Below are 21,102 nucleotides of genomic sequence, written 5' to 3'. Positions count from 1 at the left end.
GCAGGATGTCAGTCCTCACGAAACCCACCCGCCTCCCTTGGGAGTTGGTTTCTCCAGGTATTAGCTATTTCATGGAGTAAGGGATTCTGCCTAGGGAGCAGGGTGATAACTACAGCTGCTGGAGTTCAGTAAGGCATGTTTGAAAGCTCATGAATCTTGAGATCAAAGTTCCAGGCCGGGCTGCATCCAGTGATGTCACCCATATGTGAGAACTAACATCCTGCTGTCCTCAGAGAACACCTGTTACAGGTAAGCAACTCTGCTGTCCAGTGACCTTTAGGTTTGAATGCCCAGCATCATTTAATTGGGTTTAAGTATCAGCTTCATTGTAATCCAGGAACCTCACTGTACGATATCTGTGTGCTTAGCTTCCATCCAAAAATTCTGCAAATGCAGGCCAATGATTAATATACTGTGGCCAAAAGCATTTTAAAATAGAAACTAAATCAATATTCAAATAGTGGTACAGAGAATACAAAGAGAAGGGCTGTGAAGAATATCTGTCTGTCGCAGAGGCTGTTTACTTATTTTTAGTCTACCTTAGAAGGCATACTGAGAGCATGACGTTTTTGCCTCTTTAGCCATGTTAAGTCATCCCAGAATAATCCAATACTTTATTAACACCTGAAAACACACAGCTTTCTGCATCAGGGCACTCTCACACTGGTGAGTCACACATACCTTCTTACACACCCAGGGCACGCCTGATGAATCGCACACATGGATGAGCACTCCCAGACTCACACTTAATTGTTCAACCAGGTTACCTACAGCCTAGTGATCCATATAGAGAGCTGGGTCTCAAAGAGTTACCTTTTGCATTTACTTCTAACCTAAAACTGTAAATATCTCCATTTTATTCTGTAAAGTTTTAGTAGTTCGCTGTCTTGAAGGAGCTTCACCGAAGGCTCTAAATCTCGAGTAGCAAGTCCCTCAGCAATCATTCAGGCTTGCACCATCTCTTCTTGAGCAGCAAACTGCTTTGACAGTGAATAAGCTCATACCAGTCCCTATTCAGGGCAATCCATCCTGTCTTGATAGCCTTATCCTCCAGTGAGATGCCATGTGTTGGAGTCACAAAGGTGAAACGTACAAAGCCATTGAGTGATCACAGTCTAGGAAGAGTTAGAGTAATGCCCTGATCATTCATCCTTAACATGTATAAACAATTCCAGCCTTGCGCTCCTGGGTATATCTATGTGGTAGAATGTCTATCTGATTTATATAGTGCAGAGAGCTTCCCTAGGAGCCAGAGAGTACTACCAATAGGCTATAATTATATAATATCATTGATCCAAAGAGAATATGTTGCAGCTATAAATAATGCAGAAGAGGTATTTTTAAGTGCAGAGAAAACTGTAAAACATGGGGTCATGATGGGAGACTCAAGAATGTTATAAAATGTGGCCCTTTGAGCGTAGTGGATGTATGGATCATCATCCCACGAAGGCTAAAACAGTATCGTAATTCAAGAAGTCATGGAACAGGCTCAGAGAATTCGTTGGAGGTCAAGTAAGGCCAGGAAAGAATTAGTGCAGATTGAATGGGTCTTGCACTCATTATTTGCTATCAGATTCTCTGTTTCCATGATCTCAGTATGCATTATGGAGTTTCAGCGTTAGTCACGCAGCCACCTTTGCAGTGGAAATTCTGCCTTCCAGTTTTGTGATTGATCTGTGTGGCAGCTTCAGGTAGGGAAAGAGAAGGAGGAATAATGTTATCACAAGTCTTACATAATCTGAACTATATACTGTAGATGGAGACGTTAGGAGAGAAAGGGATGAGTTCAGCTCATGAGTCCCAGGTTCTCTCCTGACTCAGTTCATTGCTGTAAGCATGTGATGAACCTTTGGGAGTGGACCACACCAGTCCAAGTAGTAATCCCAGCTTGGAGTCCAGGAGATCATACTTCCTTCTGATTTAATATATTGGGTACCCTAATTAATTGTCAATATCTGATTGTTCAAAATGTCAGCCTTCTTGAGTAATAATCCTGAGCTTTCTGCCTGATCTTCATAGCAGAGGTAGGGGCATTGCCAGGGGTGAGACTTAAAGCCATGTGATTCCAAGCACCTAAGAAGTGTTGTAGTTTTCGATTGATTGCAGCAGTTTGTGGCATCACTACAGCACGGTGTTCTTGAACAATAAGTTCTTGAGGCAATGGAGAATGAAATGATTTGCCCAAGGTCACATGGAGCATCAGTGTGGGAAATGGGATTTGAACCTTGGCTTCCCTTGTTCTCAGCCTGCTGCCCTAACCACAAGGCTAGTCGTCCTCCCTACTAAAATGAAATCTGGGTATAGCACCACAGACTTGACTCATTGGCCAGTCATCTTGCAGCTTCCACTTGCTAGCCCCCTGGATCACAGCCGCAGGTAACGCATAGCCTGCCTTCCTCTTATTATGTTTGGGAATGGATGGTATACCTATGCTTGTAGTATTTTTAGTGAAAAGGTGAGTTGAAGGATTTTCATGGTGGATGATTAAAGTACATTCGTACCTCAAGGCTACTATTATTGATTTTCCTTCCTCTGAAAGAAAATTCAAGTTATTTGCAGCATGTAAACCACAATAGCCTCTGTGCATGTCAAACACTAATGTGTTTGGCTGAAGGTTGTAGGTCTGGACTGCTATTGCTTTCCGTGATTAAAGGGCCTGTGAACAAGCCTCTAAGCATGCCTCGGTTTATTTAATTTGTATTTAATCTAATAAAGATAAATAATTAATCTTGATCTGTTTGTACGTTGGATGAATGTCAGGTCCTGCCCTAGATCTCTGTCTTCCTTGAACCAAGACTCTACAACCGTTTTGCAGTCTTGGCAGTGTATCCTGGCCACATATGTATTCATCTATTCATTTTACCCTCCTCAATCTTTCTAGTATTGACTTTTGTACTATTGTCCTTTCAAGTATTGACCTGTTTTATGACTGCGCAGCCCCGAATGATGAATGTCTCCTCAAGTAGTTGGGTATCCTTGATCTATGAATGTATGTATAGTGTGAGCAATTGGGATCTTTACCGGAATGGCACTATATAAAATGCTTAAATAAATAAATAACATGTACTATGTGCATGCCCTTGTGTACATAATATCACACATGATATTCTTGCTGCACGCATGGCCTGCTTCCTGCAGGCAGCTAATTGTATATTTTTGGCTGCCATTTAGGGTAATGAACTGTCAGACTGGGAAACCTGCAGATAATTGTCCATCTCTGCCGTAAAAGGTCCTCCATTCACAAGGAGACACATTTGTACGCCTTGAATCAGCCAATTGTACGGATTCATTCCAAAATAAATTGGCAAGATGGTCAGATACTGTATTTCTTACTCCTAGTGGACCCAAATGGCTTTTTTATTATTCCGTATTTCCGCAGCTGCTTGTAACAATCTGTTAGTAAGTCCATGCATGCATTTCTCTCCGAGTTTTCCAGACAAATGAGTATATTATACGAAAGCAATCGGTGGGGATCTTTTAGAATTCCTTTCCTTGTTTTTTGACCCGGCAGTTTCTTCCAGCAGAATGGGGACCTTCCTCCACTGGGGCTAGAGCATCGTGAGAATTCATTCACAATTATCCGGGGAGTTTCCCCCCTTTCCTCACTTCAGCCCAGCACCAGCCCTTGAGCGAGGGGGTCACAGACTCCAGCTCTCTTGGAAGCCCAGTAGGCGCGTCCCTTGAAGCCAACCTGCACAGTGACAAGGACTGCCTCACCCTCAGGGTGAGGCAGTCCTTGTCACTGTGCAGCACTGTGCAGCCCGGCTTCTCTTGCATTCCTGATGAAACTTTATGAAGAATCAGCTACGCCAGCTCTATTTCAACTATCTTGCAACAGAATATTTTCATTTACGATGTTTCCATTTCAGTGTCTAAAGCAGGTAAAGTAGGATAAAAATGATTTGCACTGATGCGAGCGCTGGCAGAGATTTGGCTGTTCGTTCAGTCCCTGAGTATTGGCTGGGAAGGACAGAAATTGCATGACATGTCTAGGCCTTACCTAACACATGCATGGCTCCTTGTGCGGATGGAGGTTTCGAGGGAGGAATTTGATAGGGCGTGCAAGTAAAGCAGAGTCTTAATCTCTCCATTTTCAGGTGCAAATGGACTGGAAGTAAATATTGAGACTCCGGGGATCCCCTGATTCACCAAGATTTTCTTCCCATTCTATGTCTATGGGGAAAAAAAACAAGTTTAGTAGCTCAGGCCTGAAGTGTCTTGTGAGCAAAGAGCAGGATGATATGGAGAATACATCCCTGAGCTTCTCTGCTCCAAGCGTGGTGTCCCGATGAGCGTGGCCAGGAGCGCGTGCTGACCCTCCTCCCCCTGCCAGGACAGCTGAATGAAAGGCCCCAAGAATAAGAGGATGCATAGCCCTGGCCTTGGGATGGGGGTGGTGGGGACGTTTCAATTTATTTGGGTTTTCAAATGGTGCCAGGTTGAGTGATTTTTGGATATTGACCACAATGCAGAATAAAACCCTCCAGGTTAATACTCGCACTGAAAACATTTCTGCCTCCATCGCTCTAAACTTATCAGTATTGATTCTATCCTCAGAGGTGCTGTTCTGAATTATTTTTTAATTGAAAATAAATTGAAGCCTTTTCCCCCCCCACTCTTCCCTCAGAACACTTGGGGATGATCCACCGCACGAAGTCCCATGGCTGCAAAGGTAAGTGACGTCTTCTGAAATGATCCAGTTGGCTAGATGTGCTCTTGAATACCTCTGTGAATCTGTCTCTGAGCCATGCTGTCAGCAAGTTAATGCCACTTGTATGTTCAGGCAACATTACCCCAAAACTAGTCAAGAATTATATTAAATTACTCCCCTAGAAAGGGATCACCTTAATCATTTTGTTTGTTTTATTGACATTGTCAGAAACCATCTCTTTTGTGGACTTGTAAGGGCTGTATGGGTTTCAGTTCTCTCTTCCAGAGGAATGAGCTGTGCAGGAGATAGAGAGGGAGGGAGCTTCTGTATCTGGCTGTATTGTAGGCAATGTCATGAGACCCCCAAGTCAAGCAGTGTGGACAGCTCGGCGCGCTTTATCGCATTGGCCTATTGGTGTGCAAGCCCATGTGGTTATCAGGAACCTCCTGTACCAGATCAGAAAGCATTTCAGAGTAATCTGTGGTGGTTTGACCCCGAGTCTGAGGCGGGATCACCTGTTCCCCCTTCATCACACTACCTGGCCTGTCTGCAAGCTCTTTCAACCTTTTTTTCAAAAAAGACTTTTTTCCCCCCCCCAGTCTGTGCATGTGGAATGAATTCTTAGCAATCAGAGACTTTTATTTTTTTTTCTTTGTATATCGGTTCAGCATTTCAACACATTTCCTGCCGTTTCAGCACATCTGTGTTTTAGGACCATTCAGCTCTTTCACAAAGACCCTGATTTTTCCTGGCAGCTGTGCCAAAGGAACATATGGTTTTTCCTGTGCTTTCCAGCATTAACATAACATGTGCCCTTATGTGCTGCCTTCCTTCATAAACAGATGAACCCAGAGCAGCCTACAACGAAAGGAAAAATATGATTTAAATAAATACAGAATCAAACGCTCCCCAATAAGTCCTCTAACCCCCCATCTCCGTTCTCACTGGTGAATAGACCCCCCAAGCTATGTTATAAAGATTTAAATATAGTTCCCAATGAAATAACATAATAAAATATGCAATACATAAAACAGTGCAGTCCCCAAATTATAATTACTATTAAAACATCCTGCTCCCCCCCCCACCATGTGGTGCAGGAGGCTGTGAAACAGAACCGCACCAGAACCCCTCTCGCTTCAGAACCCATCGAACTACCTGGTGCTCAACCTTGGCAAGCTCTGTACAGAGCTGCACAGATCTCGCCGGGAGCCCTGGTGCGTGGCCCCTAGCAGAGCAGTCACTGCAGGGGCTGGGCCAAGAGAGTCTGGAAGGGGCTATAAAACAGGGGGAAATCCCTGGGTAATTCTGAAGGAGCCGGAGTAGGAAATCTTTGAAAGAGCCGGGATCTGTATATTTCAAACGTGAGAGATCCATGAGCACAGTTAAATGAGTTTGTGCTAGAGAGGAAATCCCAGGTTGATTAACCTCCAGAAGAGGTTTTCTGTGACTTTAATATAATTATCCTTCTGAGTGGTGCAAACAGGTCCCTGTGAGATTAACTCCCCTCCCGAATAACAAGCAGCTTTGTGAGAGGATTGGAAGGCTGTAATTAGGGAAATGAGAAATAGTATTTTAAGAACTCATGAGCTTGTAATGAGTCATCTTGGGCCATCGGTACAAGTACAGATACTGAGCAAACCTCAGAAACCTGGTATTCAAAGTCTTCACTGTGTGCGTGGGAGTTACTTGCCTCAGGGACCTCTGACCTTTCCTGGGGCTTTTTGATTGCTTGGGAAATGCAGGGTGGAATTCCACCTGATCTGTGATCCTGGGGAGGGGAAAGAAGCAGCAGGAATTTAAAATCCTAACCCAGCGTGATGCTTAGCTGCATAAGTGCCACAGGCTCGCATCACATGCAGGAAGAGCTGAGCAAGACAGTAAGCTCCAGGTAGCACCTGTGACTTGATCCAGTATAAACACACACACGAATATGATGTAAAAATATATTTCATGATATGACTTAGTATTGTTGGATATTCCTCTTGCTTGGTTCTCTATTCTGCCTGCTCCATTCCCCCCCCCCCCAGATAAAAATGGGGAAAACCATCCAAGTAGCTGTTTCCAGCCCTGCAGTCAGAGGTTTCCCCTTCTCTGGGGCTGCCTAGGAGAGCCTCCTGTGATCTGGCACTGAGCCCTGCTGAGAGGAAGGGCCAGTTTGTGAGGTGTGGCTCAGTACTACCCCATCTCTCTCTCTCTTCTTAAGGCATCTCACTGTTCTTTAGTCCATTATGTGGGAAGACTCTTATTTTGTATCTAAAACTCGATAATGAATAGGAAGCTGGTGTCATGAGCAGACTGGAGAAGGGGAGAGGATCTGAACTCGCATTCTGGGAGTGCTCATGTCTTTTTTTATGTGAGGATTACAATCATAAGAACATAAGAAATTGCCATGCTGGGTCAGAGCAAGGGTCCATCAAGCCCAGCATCCTGTTTCCAACAGTGGCCAATCGAGGCCATAAGAACCTGGTAATTACCCAAACACTAAGAAGATCCCATGCTACTGATGCAATTAATAGCAGTGGCCATTCCCTAAGTAATATTGATTAATAGCCGTTAATGGACTTCTCCTCCAAGAACTTATCCAAACCTTTTTTGAACCCAGCTACACTAACTGCACTAACCACATCCTCTGGCAACAAATTCCAGAGTTTAATTGTGCTTTGAGTGAAAAAGAACTTTCTCCGATTTAGTCTTAAATGTGCTACTTGCTAACTTCATGGAATGCCCCCTAGTCCTTCTATTATTCGAAAGTGTAAATAATCATTTCACATCTACTCGTTCAAGACCTCTCATGATCTTAAAGACTCTATCATATCCCCCCTCAGCCGTCTCTTCTCCAAGCTGAACAGCCCTAACCTCTTCAACCTTTCCTCATAGGGGAGCTGTTCCATCCCCTTTATCATTTTGGTTGCCCTTCTCTGGACCTTCTCCATCGCAATTATATCTTTTTTGAGATGCGGCGACCAGAATTGTACACAGTATTCAAGGTGCGGTCTCACCATGGAGCGATACAGAGGCATTATGACATTTTCCGTTTTATTCACCATTCCCTTTCTAATGATTCCTAACATTGTTTGCTTTTTTGACTGCTGCAGCACACTGAGCCGACGATTTTAAAGTATTATCCACTATGATGCCTAGATCTCTTTCCTGGGTGGTAGCTCCTAATATGGAACCTAACATCGTGTAACTACAGCAACGGTTATTTTTCCCTATATGCATCACCTTGCACTTGTCCACATTAAATTTCATCTGCCATTTGGATGCCCAATCTTCCAGTCTTGCAAGGTCCTCCTGTAATGTATCACAGTCTGCTTGTGATTTAACTACTCTGAATAATTTTGTATCATCTGCAAATTTGATAACCTCACTCGTCGTATTCCTTTCCAGAACCAAATTCCTCCCCCCGTCAGGCTGAATACAGGGAGGAGGAGTGGGGGCCACCTTCGTTCTCTGACCCGGGATGTCTTTCCTGGCTGCAGCCCCACTTCTATCTCAGATAGAGCAGAGTCCTTTCGTGTTTTTGTAAAATAATTGCCTATTACTGCAGACTATTGATTTTCAGTACATCTGCGGTACGAATAGTGCATTTTCTGACAAGTATCTGTCTAATTATGTAGGAACTCTTCATTTAATGCCTCACCGTTTATTTCTTTATATACAACACGGCCAGTCTAAGGCCGTTTCACAAAAGTGAGCTTGAATTCATGGACTTGCAGCATCTTCCTAAATTATGTATCACGAAAGAGCTGAACTATTTATAAAACGGAACTGAAGCGCAGCCCTGGGGAAGATAACCGGCTCTTTCCTTTTTTTTGCAGACTGCTACCATCCTGACACAAAGTAAATTCTGTGGCTCCCTTAGTCCCCTCCCCGGTTTTGAAATCTGTGTGACTAGGCTGAGGGGTTATTCCGAAATGCTGGCCTGCGTGAATGTGGAGCGCTAATGGCTTCCCGTCCTTTGCAGTCTGGAAGAGCAGAAGCCTGAGTGCCTGTGGAAATGGTTTGGTAGGAGGTACACGACAATAACAATCAGGGAGGTCCAAAACAAAATCGTATAAAAACGTTACAAAACCAATTAGTCCTTCCCCCACCGCACCCACCCACATGCAGGAGTATCGGAGCACCTCAAAGGGGAAAACACAGGCTCCTCCATGAAACCAAAATCCCAGTCACACCATCTCTCTGAACTTAATAGCACAAAGATGATGAATACAAGAGGGAGACAGTAATAATCATTTTTCTTACAGCTTTGATTTTATTTATAACCTAGGCTCAGTAATAAAAAGGTCTCTCTGTGGTAAATGAGTTCACAGCTCTCTTATGTCTTAAAACTAAATGCATACATTTGTTAACTGATGCAGTGCCTTGTCTAGGGTCACCCAGCGTTGGTGACAGAGGGCAGTCATGTCCCAGGGCTTCCTCTGCTTGACTACACCACTTCTCCCTAGCCCTTGAAATCTGAGCAGGGACAATACAATTCCAATCTGATAGGATTTTTATACAGTTCACACAAAAAGATGCAAATTAAACACATTAAGTAAAAAAAAAGAAAGTTTTACTTTTACCTAAATATACTGAGGAAGATTTATCAGAGTTGTTCCAGTGCAGAAATTGTTTCACATTTATTATCAAACAAAATGATTTTCCATAAAAGAAATACATGCAAACCTTTGACACAATGTACTAAAGATGGTTGAAAAACATTTTTTCACACCTCATTCATTGAAAAAAAAAAAACCCAAAACAAAAAAACAAGACAATGCTAAATTTTTGCAACCTAAATTGACAACATCTACCTCAGTCTGAAATGAATGCAGTAGATTGGAGGATTTCTTGGAAATTTCCCTCTGTCTTTAGATTTTTATGATGCTTCTAATAGTTAAGTAATTCTCAGCTGCCCCTTGGCTTGGATTGGCTTCCCTGCTTGCTTATAGGACAGTGTTTGGATATCTTGTACCATCAGCACTAAGACTCAATGCCACGTATACAGGAACATCACCGTAATTTTGGTGCAATATGGCACAGAGGAGCAGTGAGGGACTCAGTAAGAACTGCCCAGGGCACCTTCGCTCTCAAAAAGACATCTTCTCATTAGCATCTTTGTAAAGGGGGTGCTACAGTACCTGACGTATCTGAAAGACAGAATATAAATCATACAGAGGTAGTTCGGATATAGCATGCCGCACGTTAGCAGCACAAACTTGGTGGTGGACTGTCTGAAATCAGTTGAATGGCACTAGTGACTTTCCAGTCTTTTCTTATTCCCCTGGTAGCCTTTTCTTTCCTCTCTTCACCCAATCCATGGCATATCGTGAGATACTGTTAGCTGGCCGGAACCTATTGGCAGCTTCTCTCTCAGTATAATTACTCCCTTTCTTCACCAATTACTTTTTGGAGCAAAACTTTGCCCTTTATTCTAAGAGTCAGATGGGGTTCTTTCCCTATTTTGGGTTCTTTGTCTATGGAAAAGGAAACTTTAGAACATCTGGCCCTGGATGCATGCGCTTGGAATGCCACTGTTTGCACCCAGGCAGCCTCAGATCAGAAAAGTCAGTAATACCAGAGTTTATTGCTTTTCTATGGAAGGGCCTGGAATCAAACCCAGGTCCCTCCAAGTGGCAGGGTACAGGCCTGCCACTGAACCACTGGAGTGATCGCAGCTTGTGTGACTGTCTCTCACAAGTACCACCCCCCCCCCGACATAGGCACATACCATATGATAAGGTTCCCCCCAAAGTGTCATGTTCGTTTCTCTTTTGATACCTTCTTGGGATAAGTGCACTAAATCTTTTAGCCATGGACAAGTCCCTTTGTCGGTTCCAGTGGGCCTCGGTACAGCTGTGAAGGGGTAGTGATACCCCGCCGGCATTCACATCCTTCCTTCCCCTGACACTTGCAGGCTGTGATCGCGTCACTGGAACTCTTCCTGACATCCCATCAGCCCCAAAGCAGCTGCTTAAATGTCAGCAGAAAATGTCTTGCTTTCTTATTTTTACCCCCTCCTTGACATTTTACTCTAGAGCTATCCTACCATAACGATTCCCGTTGCAGGATAGCTTTGCAGGTTCATCCTCCAGGAATTCCAAGGCTGATACTCCATGCGCCAGTGCTGGCTTTTTAATCGCTGTTAGATGTTCTGCTTTTGGGCGCCAATAGAAGTGGATTTTCAGCCCCAGTAAGGTTCCCGTGCATGTGGTCCTCCTTCCTGCGTTATTGGACGAAGACGCGCAGTCGGATGCCCCTTCCTGGCGCCAGTGACGCAGCAGCAGCACCGGTGCAGGGGTTGGAATCCTGGCGGCGCGGCTTCCTAGGCGCGCGGCGCCGGGGCGGGCTGCATGAGGTTCTCGGTGATGTAGGCCACCAGCAGGCAGATGATGACCAGCATGACGCAGATGGCGCCCCCCACGGCCGTCATGGCGATGACGATGTCGGGCAGGCCGGCCGGCTCGGCCCGGAAGTCCAGGCACTCGGCGGCGGCGCTGCTGCCGTTGCCGTAGAGGCTGCGCAGGCAGACCCGGTAGCGCGGGCCCGGGTGCACGCCGGCCAGCAGGTAGTCCCGGCAGCTGGCCCCCAGCTGCACGCTGTCGCAGCGGAAGCGGGCGTGCGCGCCGCTCCACGAGCAGTTCAGGGCGAAGCCCCGCAGGGCGGCCCGCCCGGCCTCGGGGGGGCGCCACTGCAGCAGCACGCTGCCGTTGCGCAGCACGTTGGCCCGCAGGGAGCCGCCCGGGCCGTGCACCGGGCGGCAGGCGCGGCGCTCGCAGGCGAAGTCGCTGGCCGAGGTCCGGAAGCAGAGGCCGCCGCCGGCGCCCTCGCCGCTCACGCGGTACGGGCAGAGCTCCTCCGGGCTGCCCCGGCCGCAGAGCCCCAGCAGGAGCGGCGCCAGCAGCCAGGCGATCATCCCGCCGGCGAGGCGGAGTCAGGGACGGGCGGCCGGCGGGCAGCCTGGGTGCTCCCCGCCGCAGCTTTTCGCCTTCAAATCCAGGGCGCTGGGAGGAAGCTCCTGCTGCTCGGCTCCAGCAGGGGTCGGTAAGAGCGGCATCGTCTCCGGGTGAGGCGGCGGCGGCGGCGATGCACCTTGCAAACAAGCCAGCGACCCACGAGGCAGGGGCTGCAGCCCCGCTGCCGAGCTCGCGAGCACGTTCTGGGCAGGCGGCGGCGGCGGCTGCCAATCGGGAGCCGCCGCTGCTTTAACCAGCTGAGGGCTGCTCCGCGTGCAGCAACAACAGAAAAAGTTTACATTTTCATTTCAGGCACATACAGGAAAAGGAAGCGCTGCTACTGAGAATCCAGCCATCTCCACTGGAAAATGAGTTTCCCAAGGGGAAGAAGCACATCCCTAGTCTGCAAAGTAGCTATGCGGGCGCTTTAATAAACTCCTCCTCATCAGTCCATGTTTCAGACATCAAGACATAGGTGTGATGTGACAAGGTCAATGCTTCCAATTAACAAAGACCTGGGCTTTTAAACCGTTATTGAACATAATTGTGCGGACACTTCAACCCTTCCTCCTTCACTTATCACGGACCCCATTTCAGGCTTCACTTATATCCTCTGACAATGATCATCTTCTGCTCCGTCCATTTTTCAGACCTGATGAAGGGAATGTAGCTTCTGAAAGGTATTCCAGAAGTGTATTTAGTTAGTCCAATAAAATGAGCTTGCCTTTTATATAATTTGTTTTTGTTTGTTAACCTTTTATTTCTGTGCATTCAACTGGACTAGCAAGGTAGCTACACTTAATTTATCCAAAGTAGTACCACAAAGAGATTCAGCCATCTGGTTGTGCTATATTTTTATTGATAAAACTCATAAAAACATAAAAAGTGCCATGCTAGGTTAGAGCAATGGTCCATGGAGCCTGGTGCCCTGTGTCTGACAGTGGCTGGTCCAGATCACCTGCAAATCTTAATGGAGACAGCCCTTCCTTGTTGCTTATTCCCAGAAGCGGCAATCCCCACATCCACCAACCTGTAGCTGCTTATTAAAACTCATGGCAAATTTAAGATGAGAATGAAAATCTGGTTGGGTTCAGTGTTTTCTGAAATTCTTCGTGTCCAGTATTCTTTGCTGCAGTGTTTTGCCAACTTTTAAAGAGCACTTTAAATCTGGCTTAGAGGGAAATCTTTTGGTACTGCGGCTATAATCATATGGTGCACCTCTAAGCTGCCACAGACCCAGGTTAACAAGTGTTGTCTTTAAGCTGTTTTTGTAATATTTAGAACAGTTTCGGTAAGGCTTACCGATTAGGAGTCACTGTGCAGGAAAGTGCCCTATTTTTGTGTGCGCTACTGCTGGGGTAATTACTGATCTGCTGGAAGAACCAGACTGGGACTCCTAATCTGGCTAGGAAATAACTAAGGTAATTATTGCAAGGGTAAACCAATAAATTTAACCCCGCCCTCCCAACATACCCAAAAAATCCTAGTGATTTTCTTTCCATGGGTTGCTGCGGCAACTCACGTTTGTTTATTTCCAGGGATTTAAAGCTGCACGCCCATGCTCTCAGAGCAGAACTAATTATCCTGCTTGTTCCATACATGGAAGGGAACAACGATGTCACCACTGAGGTGCTGGTTGTACAAAATCTCTGAGCCCTATACATGGCTGACTGACTGTACCACTACCACCATTTCTAAAGAAGGACTAGACACAGGCAGCTCTGTACAGATCCATGTAAGAGACCGTCCCTGCTCCATGCAGCTTACACTCTGCTCAAGACTATTATTTATTTACTCTAAAACATTAATACTGTAAGACCGCATAACACAACTATAATGGGCAGGGCGGCGTACATAGAAAAAACATAGATCATCATAATATAAAACAAATAAAACGTGATAACATTAAAACCAGTACCCAACAATCACTTATATAAATTAAAAATATATTTAAATAACATTCTTAATACCATACTGGGCATCACCAAAGGCCTCTATAAACAAAAGGGCTTTAACTGTTTGCGGAACATTTTTAAGTCTTGTACAGGACGAAGCTTTTTAGGTAAATCATTCCCAAGTTTGGGGGGCAACTGTGGAAAAAGCTCTGTCTTGTTGCTGCAATTTGAGTGGAGGTGGGAGCAGGTTTGACAAGAAGGTGTGGCATGAAACAGGATGCTGGGCTTGATGGACCCTGGGTCTGACCCAGCATGGCATGTTCTTATGTTCTTAAGATTATCCTGAGAATGTAAGTATCGTCGGGGCTTGTATTCTGCTATAAGGCATGGGAAACATGATGGCCCATTTCCTTAAAAATCAGGACTAGAATTTTAAATTTGATTCTCTGCTCCAGCAGTGAAGTTTCACCAGCATAGGTGTCACATGATTTCCAGACCTTGTTTTCAAAATTAAACACACAGTGGCATTGGGAAAGACAAAATGTGGGCAAATGAAGAAGAGGTGAGAGTCATGGGTCTCTTTGGTGGATCAGGGGTGAGAGACGGGAGGGTCTGTCACAGGGGACGGCCGGCCGCAGAGCCCAGCCTTGACCTTTTTATCCTGGTAAGGTGTAGGGATAGTGATCTCTTGTTCCATAATGTCCAGGCACAGCAAATGAATGCACAAAGTCTCGTACAAGTTAATTTATCAGAAACAGAGGGGGGAGAGGATGGGAGAGACATTGGAGAGGATGAAAGTTCACTTGAGGGAGTACAGAAGCTGGGGGACGTACTAAAGAAACGAAGGCAATTCATGGCTGAAATACACTCGCTGGCTAAAATCAGTGCAAGAAAATGAGAGAGATTACGTCTGATGTCAGGCTGTCCTGAGCTCTGCTTTGTAGCTGCACTGGAATAGCAAAAGCTGTGCTAGAAAGGTAATTCATTTACAAATTGCCCTCACTCGTCTGCTTCCAGACAGTATTCAGCAGGAACATAGTTGCTCAAGTACACAAGCCTTGAGAGTCCGCTAGCAGTACTCAGCATGAATTCAGATCATAAGGGAGTAGGCATGGTCGAGTGGGTAAAGCGTAGATACAATCCCAGCTGCCACCAATGCTGTTTGACTGTTTTAAGAATTTCTTCATCTACTCTCCAACTCCTCCGTCCCTAAAACAATATGATGGCCAGGCATTCAGGAATTATAGATCTATATATAGTGCAAATAACCTGCCTGTTAGAGCAGCTGAATGCAAATATAGCTTTTTAATATTCCTTGTGCATATCCTGTAAAGCAGACCTGGCCAGGCTCCCATGCACTGCATTTGTGAATCTGATTTTATTAGCATTAACAAACTGACTCCATATTTTATTTTTTTTTTTGGATACTGGGGGATCTGTCCGGGGGGTGCTCGGTTTGAATACATACATTTGTGCTTCTGCTTTTCAAGAATTCGAGCCTTTAAGTTTAGTTTATTTGTTGATTGTTTTCTAGTCCATGGATGTGATAGGGTAGGACGGGTACTGGATCTGCCTTTCCTGGCAGTCGGTATTGTAAATAGGGTTTATTTACTTTTTACTATATTTCTTTAGCAAGAGGTTTAATCTTTTTGGTTTGACAATCGTCCTAAGAATACAAAAAGTGCTACACTGCGTCAAACGAATGGTCCATCCAGCTCAGCATCCTGTCTCAAACCATCGTGTCCCCCCTGGGATCAGCTGCGGGGAGTTAACGGCCCTGCACCCCCAAGATTGTACAGGTTCAGACTGTATTCTTGGATCTTGAATAGCAATGGACCTATGGGGAGGCCCTGGGTCTAAAATGAAGGGAATTAATTTTTAGTAGGCTGCAGTCACTGGAGGGAGATCATGACACATCTTCCTGTTTCCCAGGCATGGACAGGACCACGCTGGAGGAAATGGAAAGATGCTCCACCTGGAGCACACTAACCCTTTTAAACAGGCACTTATAGCTAATTTTACAAGCTGCGTATTGCATGGTATTCATCTAAAGAAATGTCTGAATGGTACTTTTCTTAGAACAAGGTGAATCGCTATGAAATCAATGAATATAATTTTGAAGGTCTGTTTATTAACCCACATTTGCTGGCTCCCGAATCATAATAATAATTCACATTTGCACAGCAGATTGTGCCAAAGAACCTCCCATCTGTCCATCCCACCCAGCCAATGATGTCACAACTTGCTGACCATGACAGCAATGGCCTGCACTCAGGGCCGGTGCAAGAGGATCAGGTGTCCTAAGCTGACCTTCAGTTTTGTGCGTCCCCCTTACACACCCGTCAGTGGTAGCTCAGGCACAGCATCCATCTGCTACCCTTTGCCAAGCCTTGCATGCCTTCTCCGTGCTTCTTCCTCATTCTCCCTTTCACACCAGCAGCCCCTGCCTGTCTCTCCACCCCCTACCTGCCCAGAATCCTCCCCCTCTCCCCTGCTCACCCAGCTTCCTTTCTGACTCCATTCTCCACATCCTCCCATTCCCTTCCTTCTGCTGCTGCTGCTGTACCTTAAAAGAGGGGGTCGGTGGGACCTGGAGGTTTCCAGGGTTTTGTGGTCCCCAAAATGGCGGCACCTTAGGCGACTGCATGGTTTGGCTAATGGGAGGAATCCCGAGGTCACAGGCAGGAAGGGAAGAAGGAGCTTCAAGAGATGCAGTTTTGTCTCTCGGAAAAAGCAGGAAAGGCGCCAGTGAATACAAGAGACGCAGAGTAACCAGGGCTGCTCCTTCCGACCTTCGGCACATCAATTCCCCCTCCTGGGCCTCGGCTACACATTTCGGGGGTTGTGGGAAAATTCTTAGGGTCCTTGGATTGTAAGCCCGCTGGGGACAGAGAAAGACCTGGGTTTGTAACTCACCTTGAGCTTGGTGACTCAATCCAGATTCCAGCTCTTGTCTGCCAAAGGCTGAAGATGAAGTAAGTCAGGTATAGGGGGAGAGCCATTGTTTAAATACATAAAAGCCTACGGCATGGGGGAGGGGTGAGAGGAGGTCCTAGCAGGATTTGGGGTGTTAGGGGGGGGGAGGGGTGAGAGCACATCCTAGCATGATTTTGGGTGTCTGGGGGGAGAGGTGATGTGAAAAGGTGGAGGGTGGAGAGGAGGTCCTAGCAGGATTTGGGGTGTCTGGGGAGAGAGGTGATGTGAAAAGGTGGAGGGGGGAGAGGAGGTCCTAGCAGGATTTGGGGTGTCTGGAGGGAGGGGTGAGAGGAGGTCCTAGCAGGATTTGGGGTGAGAGGAGGTCCTAGCAGGATTTGGGGTGAGAGGAGGTCCTAGCAGGATTTGGGGTGTCTGGGAGGAGAGTTGCTAGAATTTGTGCCGGAGCCTCCTGTCGCTATTACTCATCACTGCTGTGAGGCGCTGGAGCCTTCTCCTAGCAGGAAGCTGTCACTGCAGATCCTGAGACCTCTCCATGCTGTTCCCTCTGCTCTCAAGCCTTTAAACGATGCCAGAGAGATACGCACACTAACTTTAGCTTTGATTAGGATGTCTAGACGGATTATCGCATGCTGGGCTCAGTGTAAGCAATTTATCTTTGGAGCCTACATTGCTGCTTGTGGAAGTTATAGGGCTCACCATTCATGAAAGTTATAACAAGGCGGCAAGGAGAGAAGGCGGAGAGCACAGCTGTCCTGGCTGTGCTTCTTGGCCCAGCACCAACGGTGAGTGATTAAGTACCAGCTCATGCGATAATAAGAGGCAGGCTCGACTGTTACTGGGAACTAACAAAGCCATACAAGCAATGGGGTAAAACCAGGGCTACCTGCTCACCTTCCAACCTTAAGCTGGACATCTCCGACTCTGCACGTCATGGGTACAAACCCTTCTGGTTTTCAAGAGTCACAATGAAGAGTCGTAGCATCGGTCACGCCTAACTCACGATTGTTCATTGCAGCTGTCCTGAAAGCCAGAGCTGCCGAGGGTCCTAAGCTCCAGCCTGTGCACTGAATTAGGGGACATCATGTTGTCTGATGGATTAGAAATTATGATCGTGCCAAAGAAATGTGAAACAGTGAGTGAAGGATTTTAATTTTGTTCTCGTTTATGATGATTCCCCTGCAATGCACTCCTCCAGTGATTAATCTCACAGAGTACCAGCTCTCTGGCTGGCTGTGAATTTGGGCTCAGTTTTTTGACCCTATGTGTTTGATTGCACAGTTAGAAGAGAATGCAAAAGCTGAGCTAATATCAGAAAGTTAGTCAACAGCTGCTTAATGACGACCTCTCCCCCGCAAAATACAGTTTGGGCTGCACAACCCATTGTTACCCTGCAGTAAAGTGGCCAAATATGTAATAAAATCAGATAGTGCATCCCAAAGCCAGACAACTGTCCGGTTATTGAACGGTAACACTGAAATGCTGGTGGTCTTTCACGCAAAAACCTTCCAGAGTTTGGGCCTTGTGAAGTCCTACTCGGTGCTTCTCACCTCCCATCAGCAGGGGTGGCTGTGGGCTTTAGGGAGCAGCTGGTCCATCCTCCCGTCCTTCCCTGTCGGGACATAACACATTTGCAGGCAGCAGGGTGCTAGAGCGTGCTTCTCACCTCCCTTCAGCAGGGGTGGCTGTGGGCTTCAGGGAGGAGCTGGTCAATTCTCCCGTCCTTCCCTGTCGGGACATAACACATTTGCAGGCAGCAGGGTGCTAGAGCGTGCTTCTCACCTCCCATCAGCAGGGGTGGCTGTGGACTTTAGGGAGGAGCTGGTCAATCCTCCTGTCCTTCCCTGTCGAGACATATAACATTTGCAGGCAGCAGGGTGCTAGAGCGAGGTTCTCAGTTGTTGGCCCTCTCCTTCCAGAATTTGTTTTGCTGCGTTGTCTCCAGCATCTTCACCTCCAGATTTGTTGACTTATCTCATCTGCTCTTCCTGTTTCCATTTTGTTTCCGAGTCCTGGTTTGGGGCCCTAAGCCCGTCCAGCCATCAGTCCCCAAGGGCTGAAGCTGAGGAGAAGGTGGCCAGCACCAGCAGACGATACCTGCTACTCCAGCCTTCGGGCACGCGCCCAGCAGCCTAAGCCCGGTTATTATCCCCACCATGGAGAGCGAGAGAAAAGGTCCCAAGAAGTAGAAAATCCTTCCCCACCCGCAGGATCTTTGCAGGTCAAGACTCAAAACTTATCTTTCTAAAGGGCTGGAATGGTTTAAAAGGAACTGCAGGATCATTTTTTTCCTAACAGAAGAGAACAAAAAGTCTATTTTAAGGGAGAAGATGTAAAAATAGAAGCAGACCATGGATTCAGTGCAGCAGCAGCAGCCGCCAGGGCTCTGACGCAGCTGCAGCGAGGACAAATCCCTTGCCCTGACCTGCATCCCTTCAGATCTGTAGCTGCAGATCAGGCACACATCCCCCTCTTCTGTGTAATACAGTAAAGCATTGCTAGGGGACTGGCAAAGGAGAGGCGAGGCGGAGGGATCTGAACAGCATTTACCAGTGGAAAGGAAGCTGTAAGGGAAGAGATTCAGGAACAGCAGGCAAGGGTGGGGGATGTTAGAGGGAGAAATACAGAGGGTCCCTGGGAGCTGGAGAAAGGAAACGAAGAGCCAGCAGTTACAGCTCTAAACCCCTTGCTGGGCAGACTGGATGGACCATTTTGCTCTTTCATTGTGGTCATTTACTGGGTTAATATATTTTTCCCTGAAAGACTAAGCCAGTCCTCATTTTACTCCTCTGCATGGATGGCCATGTAGTTTTAGCTTAAAATGTAGGATTATAAATCCCAAAAATGTAATGAGGTAAAACCAGAGGAGGAAAGGTACCATCTAGGATGGGGATGGAGAGCACGAGGAGTGGTGTCTGTGTTCTCCAGTTCCCCTGGCAGGCTGTGGGGCAGGAAGTAAGTCCCGGTGAGAACCTGAAAAGCTCAGCACTATTTAAGTAGAGATGGTTGGGGCCAGTGACTCCTTTAGGTCTCTGATTATACACTGCAAGTCCCCCCCCCGGCGCCCTCACCAGGGTAGTTGGGATCTGGAACGATATCGGTGAGGCCATCGCCTGCAGCTGACACCAGGAACTCTATGCCCAGAAACGTCAGGACAGTAGCTGGGGGCTGAGACGTATCGGCCACCGATGGGACGCCGAATTCCTGCATGACCACTGGACCTGCTGAAACAGGCGCGGGCATTCAGGGGTGCTGCCCAGGCCCACGCCTAGGAAATGGTCCTAGTAACGCACAAAGAATGGCGGTGAAAGGCGATGACCGGGAAAGCTGCTTTCAGAATACAGGGTGAAGGGGTGCACTTCAGCCTGGGAGGAGTCCCAGCTGATAACGGGCTGGCCAAGGAAGAGGGGACTGATCTAGGGAGCAGCGGCAGCACAGGCAGGCCCTCTGACCCCAGAGAAGAGGGGGCTAGCGCATGACTGAAAAGCACTCATGGTTTCTCGCTTCCTCCAGCTGCAGTCAGCACTACAGGTACCAGAATGCACCAGGCCGGGTCTGATCTCCCTGCAGGAACAAGGTCACGTACAGATATACAGAGGGGGGCCAAAGAAAAAAAGGATTGCACTGTGCCAAAAGAAATCCAGCTGTATAAAACGGTTTGGGCAAAGTAATCCCTTTATTATGCTAAGGAGTCCTCTCTTTTAGAGGGAAGCTTTTGGGACCACGAAGGTCTCTTTCTTGCATCTTGATACCTTCCCTGCTACTTTAATCTTTAAACACATTTAGGACCGTTCTTTATCCCATAGACATTTTCCTATTGTTATTTTACACTTAACAACTCAAATTTGATTTTATGCTTCCCGAGTCGGATCCTGCTGAAATCCCCTCTCTGCTACCAACTGAGCCCCACATCCTGCCCCGGCCTGGCAGCACAGAGAAGAGAACTCCCTTTGTCCTGGATCCTAGTGCCTTTATCACAGTCTGAATAAGACAAATACCTCTGCAAACTGGGGTAACGATGGGGGAAGGGTCTGGCATGAGACAGTAAGAAAAATAAACATTGTCTCTGTATAAAAGAGAAAAAGCCCATGGGCAGAAAATCCAGCGCAGGAGCCTCAGCACCAGGAAGCCGGCCTGCTCCGGGCAGAACCTGGTTTTTGAAGTGGCCCACGTACACAGAAACACTTGCACGTATCAGTCCGAGCCCAGGGGTCTGCGTCCGAGCTCTCCTCGCCGTCCGTTCTGGGCTTGAGGACACAGGCTTTCAGGACACCGCAGTGCTCAGTCGTATTCCTCCTCTCTGCTGGCGACATTGGGGTTGCATCAGTACTCCTCTTTTCCTTGGATGAGTTCCAGGTCATCTTTGTCGTCCATATTCCCATCCTGCTCCTCCTGCCTCGTTGAAAGAGAAACACGCAGCAGTCAGAAGGGGGCTTGTCTGATCCCTAGTGCTCTGTGTATTGGGATTCTGGGCTTAATTTATTCAAATTAATTTTAAAAGTGCCTTTTTCATCAGGTAGGCTAGGGGCACTTTAAAAAAAAAAAAGGGTTATACATTAAACAGCTCATGCAAACCCATGAAAAATGCAAAACATTACATTTTGTACACAGTGCGGATCCCTCTCATGCTAAGGGCGGAAGGCAGGCTCACTCACAGCTATTGTTTATCTGAATCTGAAAC

At 46.9% G+C, this 21,102-nt stretch overlaps 2 protein-coding genes across 3 annotated transcripts in view; both read right to left on the bottom strand.

Moving 5' to 3' along the window:
- Window positions 1-8,886: 8,886 nt before the first annotated feature.
- FNDC10 (fibronectin type III domain containing 10) lies at window positions 8,887-11,908 on the bottom strand. 2 transcript variants are annotated; one of them, XM_029579316.1, is made up of 2 exons: window positions 10,418-11,908; window positions 8,887-9,786 (listed from the first exon to the last, which is right to left on the bottom strand). In XM_029579316.1, the coding sequence occupies exon 1, from the start codon at window positions 11,550-11,552 to the stop codon at window positions 10,962-10,964; it is 591 nt and encodes a 196-aa protein (XP_029435176.1). In that variant the 5' UTR covers window positions 11,553-11,908; the 3' UTR covers window positions 8,887-9,786; window positions 10,418-10,961. The 2 variants fall into 2 exon arrangements, with proteins under 2 accessions (XP_029435176.1, XP_029435177.1); XM_029579317.1 differs by having other exon boundaries at window positions 10,686-11,908.
- A 2,965-nt stretch (window positions 11,909-14,873) lies between these two features.
- The window catches only part of LOC115077112 (Golgi integral membrane protein 4-like), a 42,936-nt gene continuing 36,707 nt past the window's right edge, over window positions 14,874-21,102 (bottom strand). The window contains exon 14 of the mRNA XM_029579314.1: window positions 14,874-20,813. Coding sequence (XP_029435174.1) covers window positions 20,745-20,813 — 69 coding nt within the window. The 3' untranslated portion in view covers window positions 14,874-20,744. The remainder of the gene's footprint in view (window positions 20,814-21,102) is intronic.

Source organism: Rhinatrema bivittatum, chromosome 15 (assembly GCF_901001135.1).
Source record: "Rhinatrema bivittatum chromosome 15, aRhiBiv1.1, whole genome shotgun sequence".
NCBI lineage: Eukaryota > Metazoa > Chordata > Amphibia > Gymnophiona > Rhinatrematidae > Rhinatrema > Rhinatrema bivittatum.
Note: the sequence above shows the minus strand (reverse complement) of the source record. Positions and strands in the feature narration are given on the sequence as shown.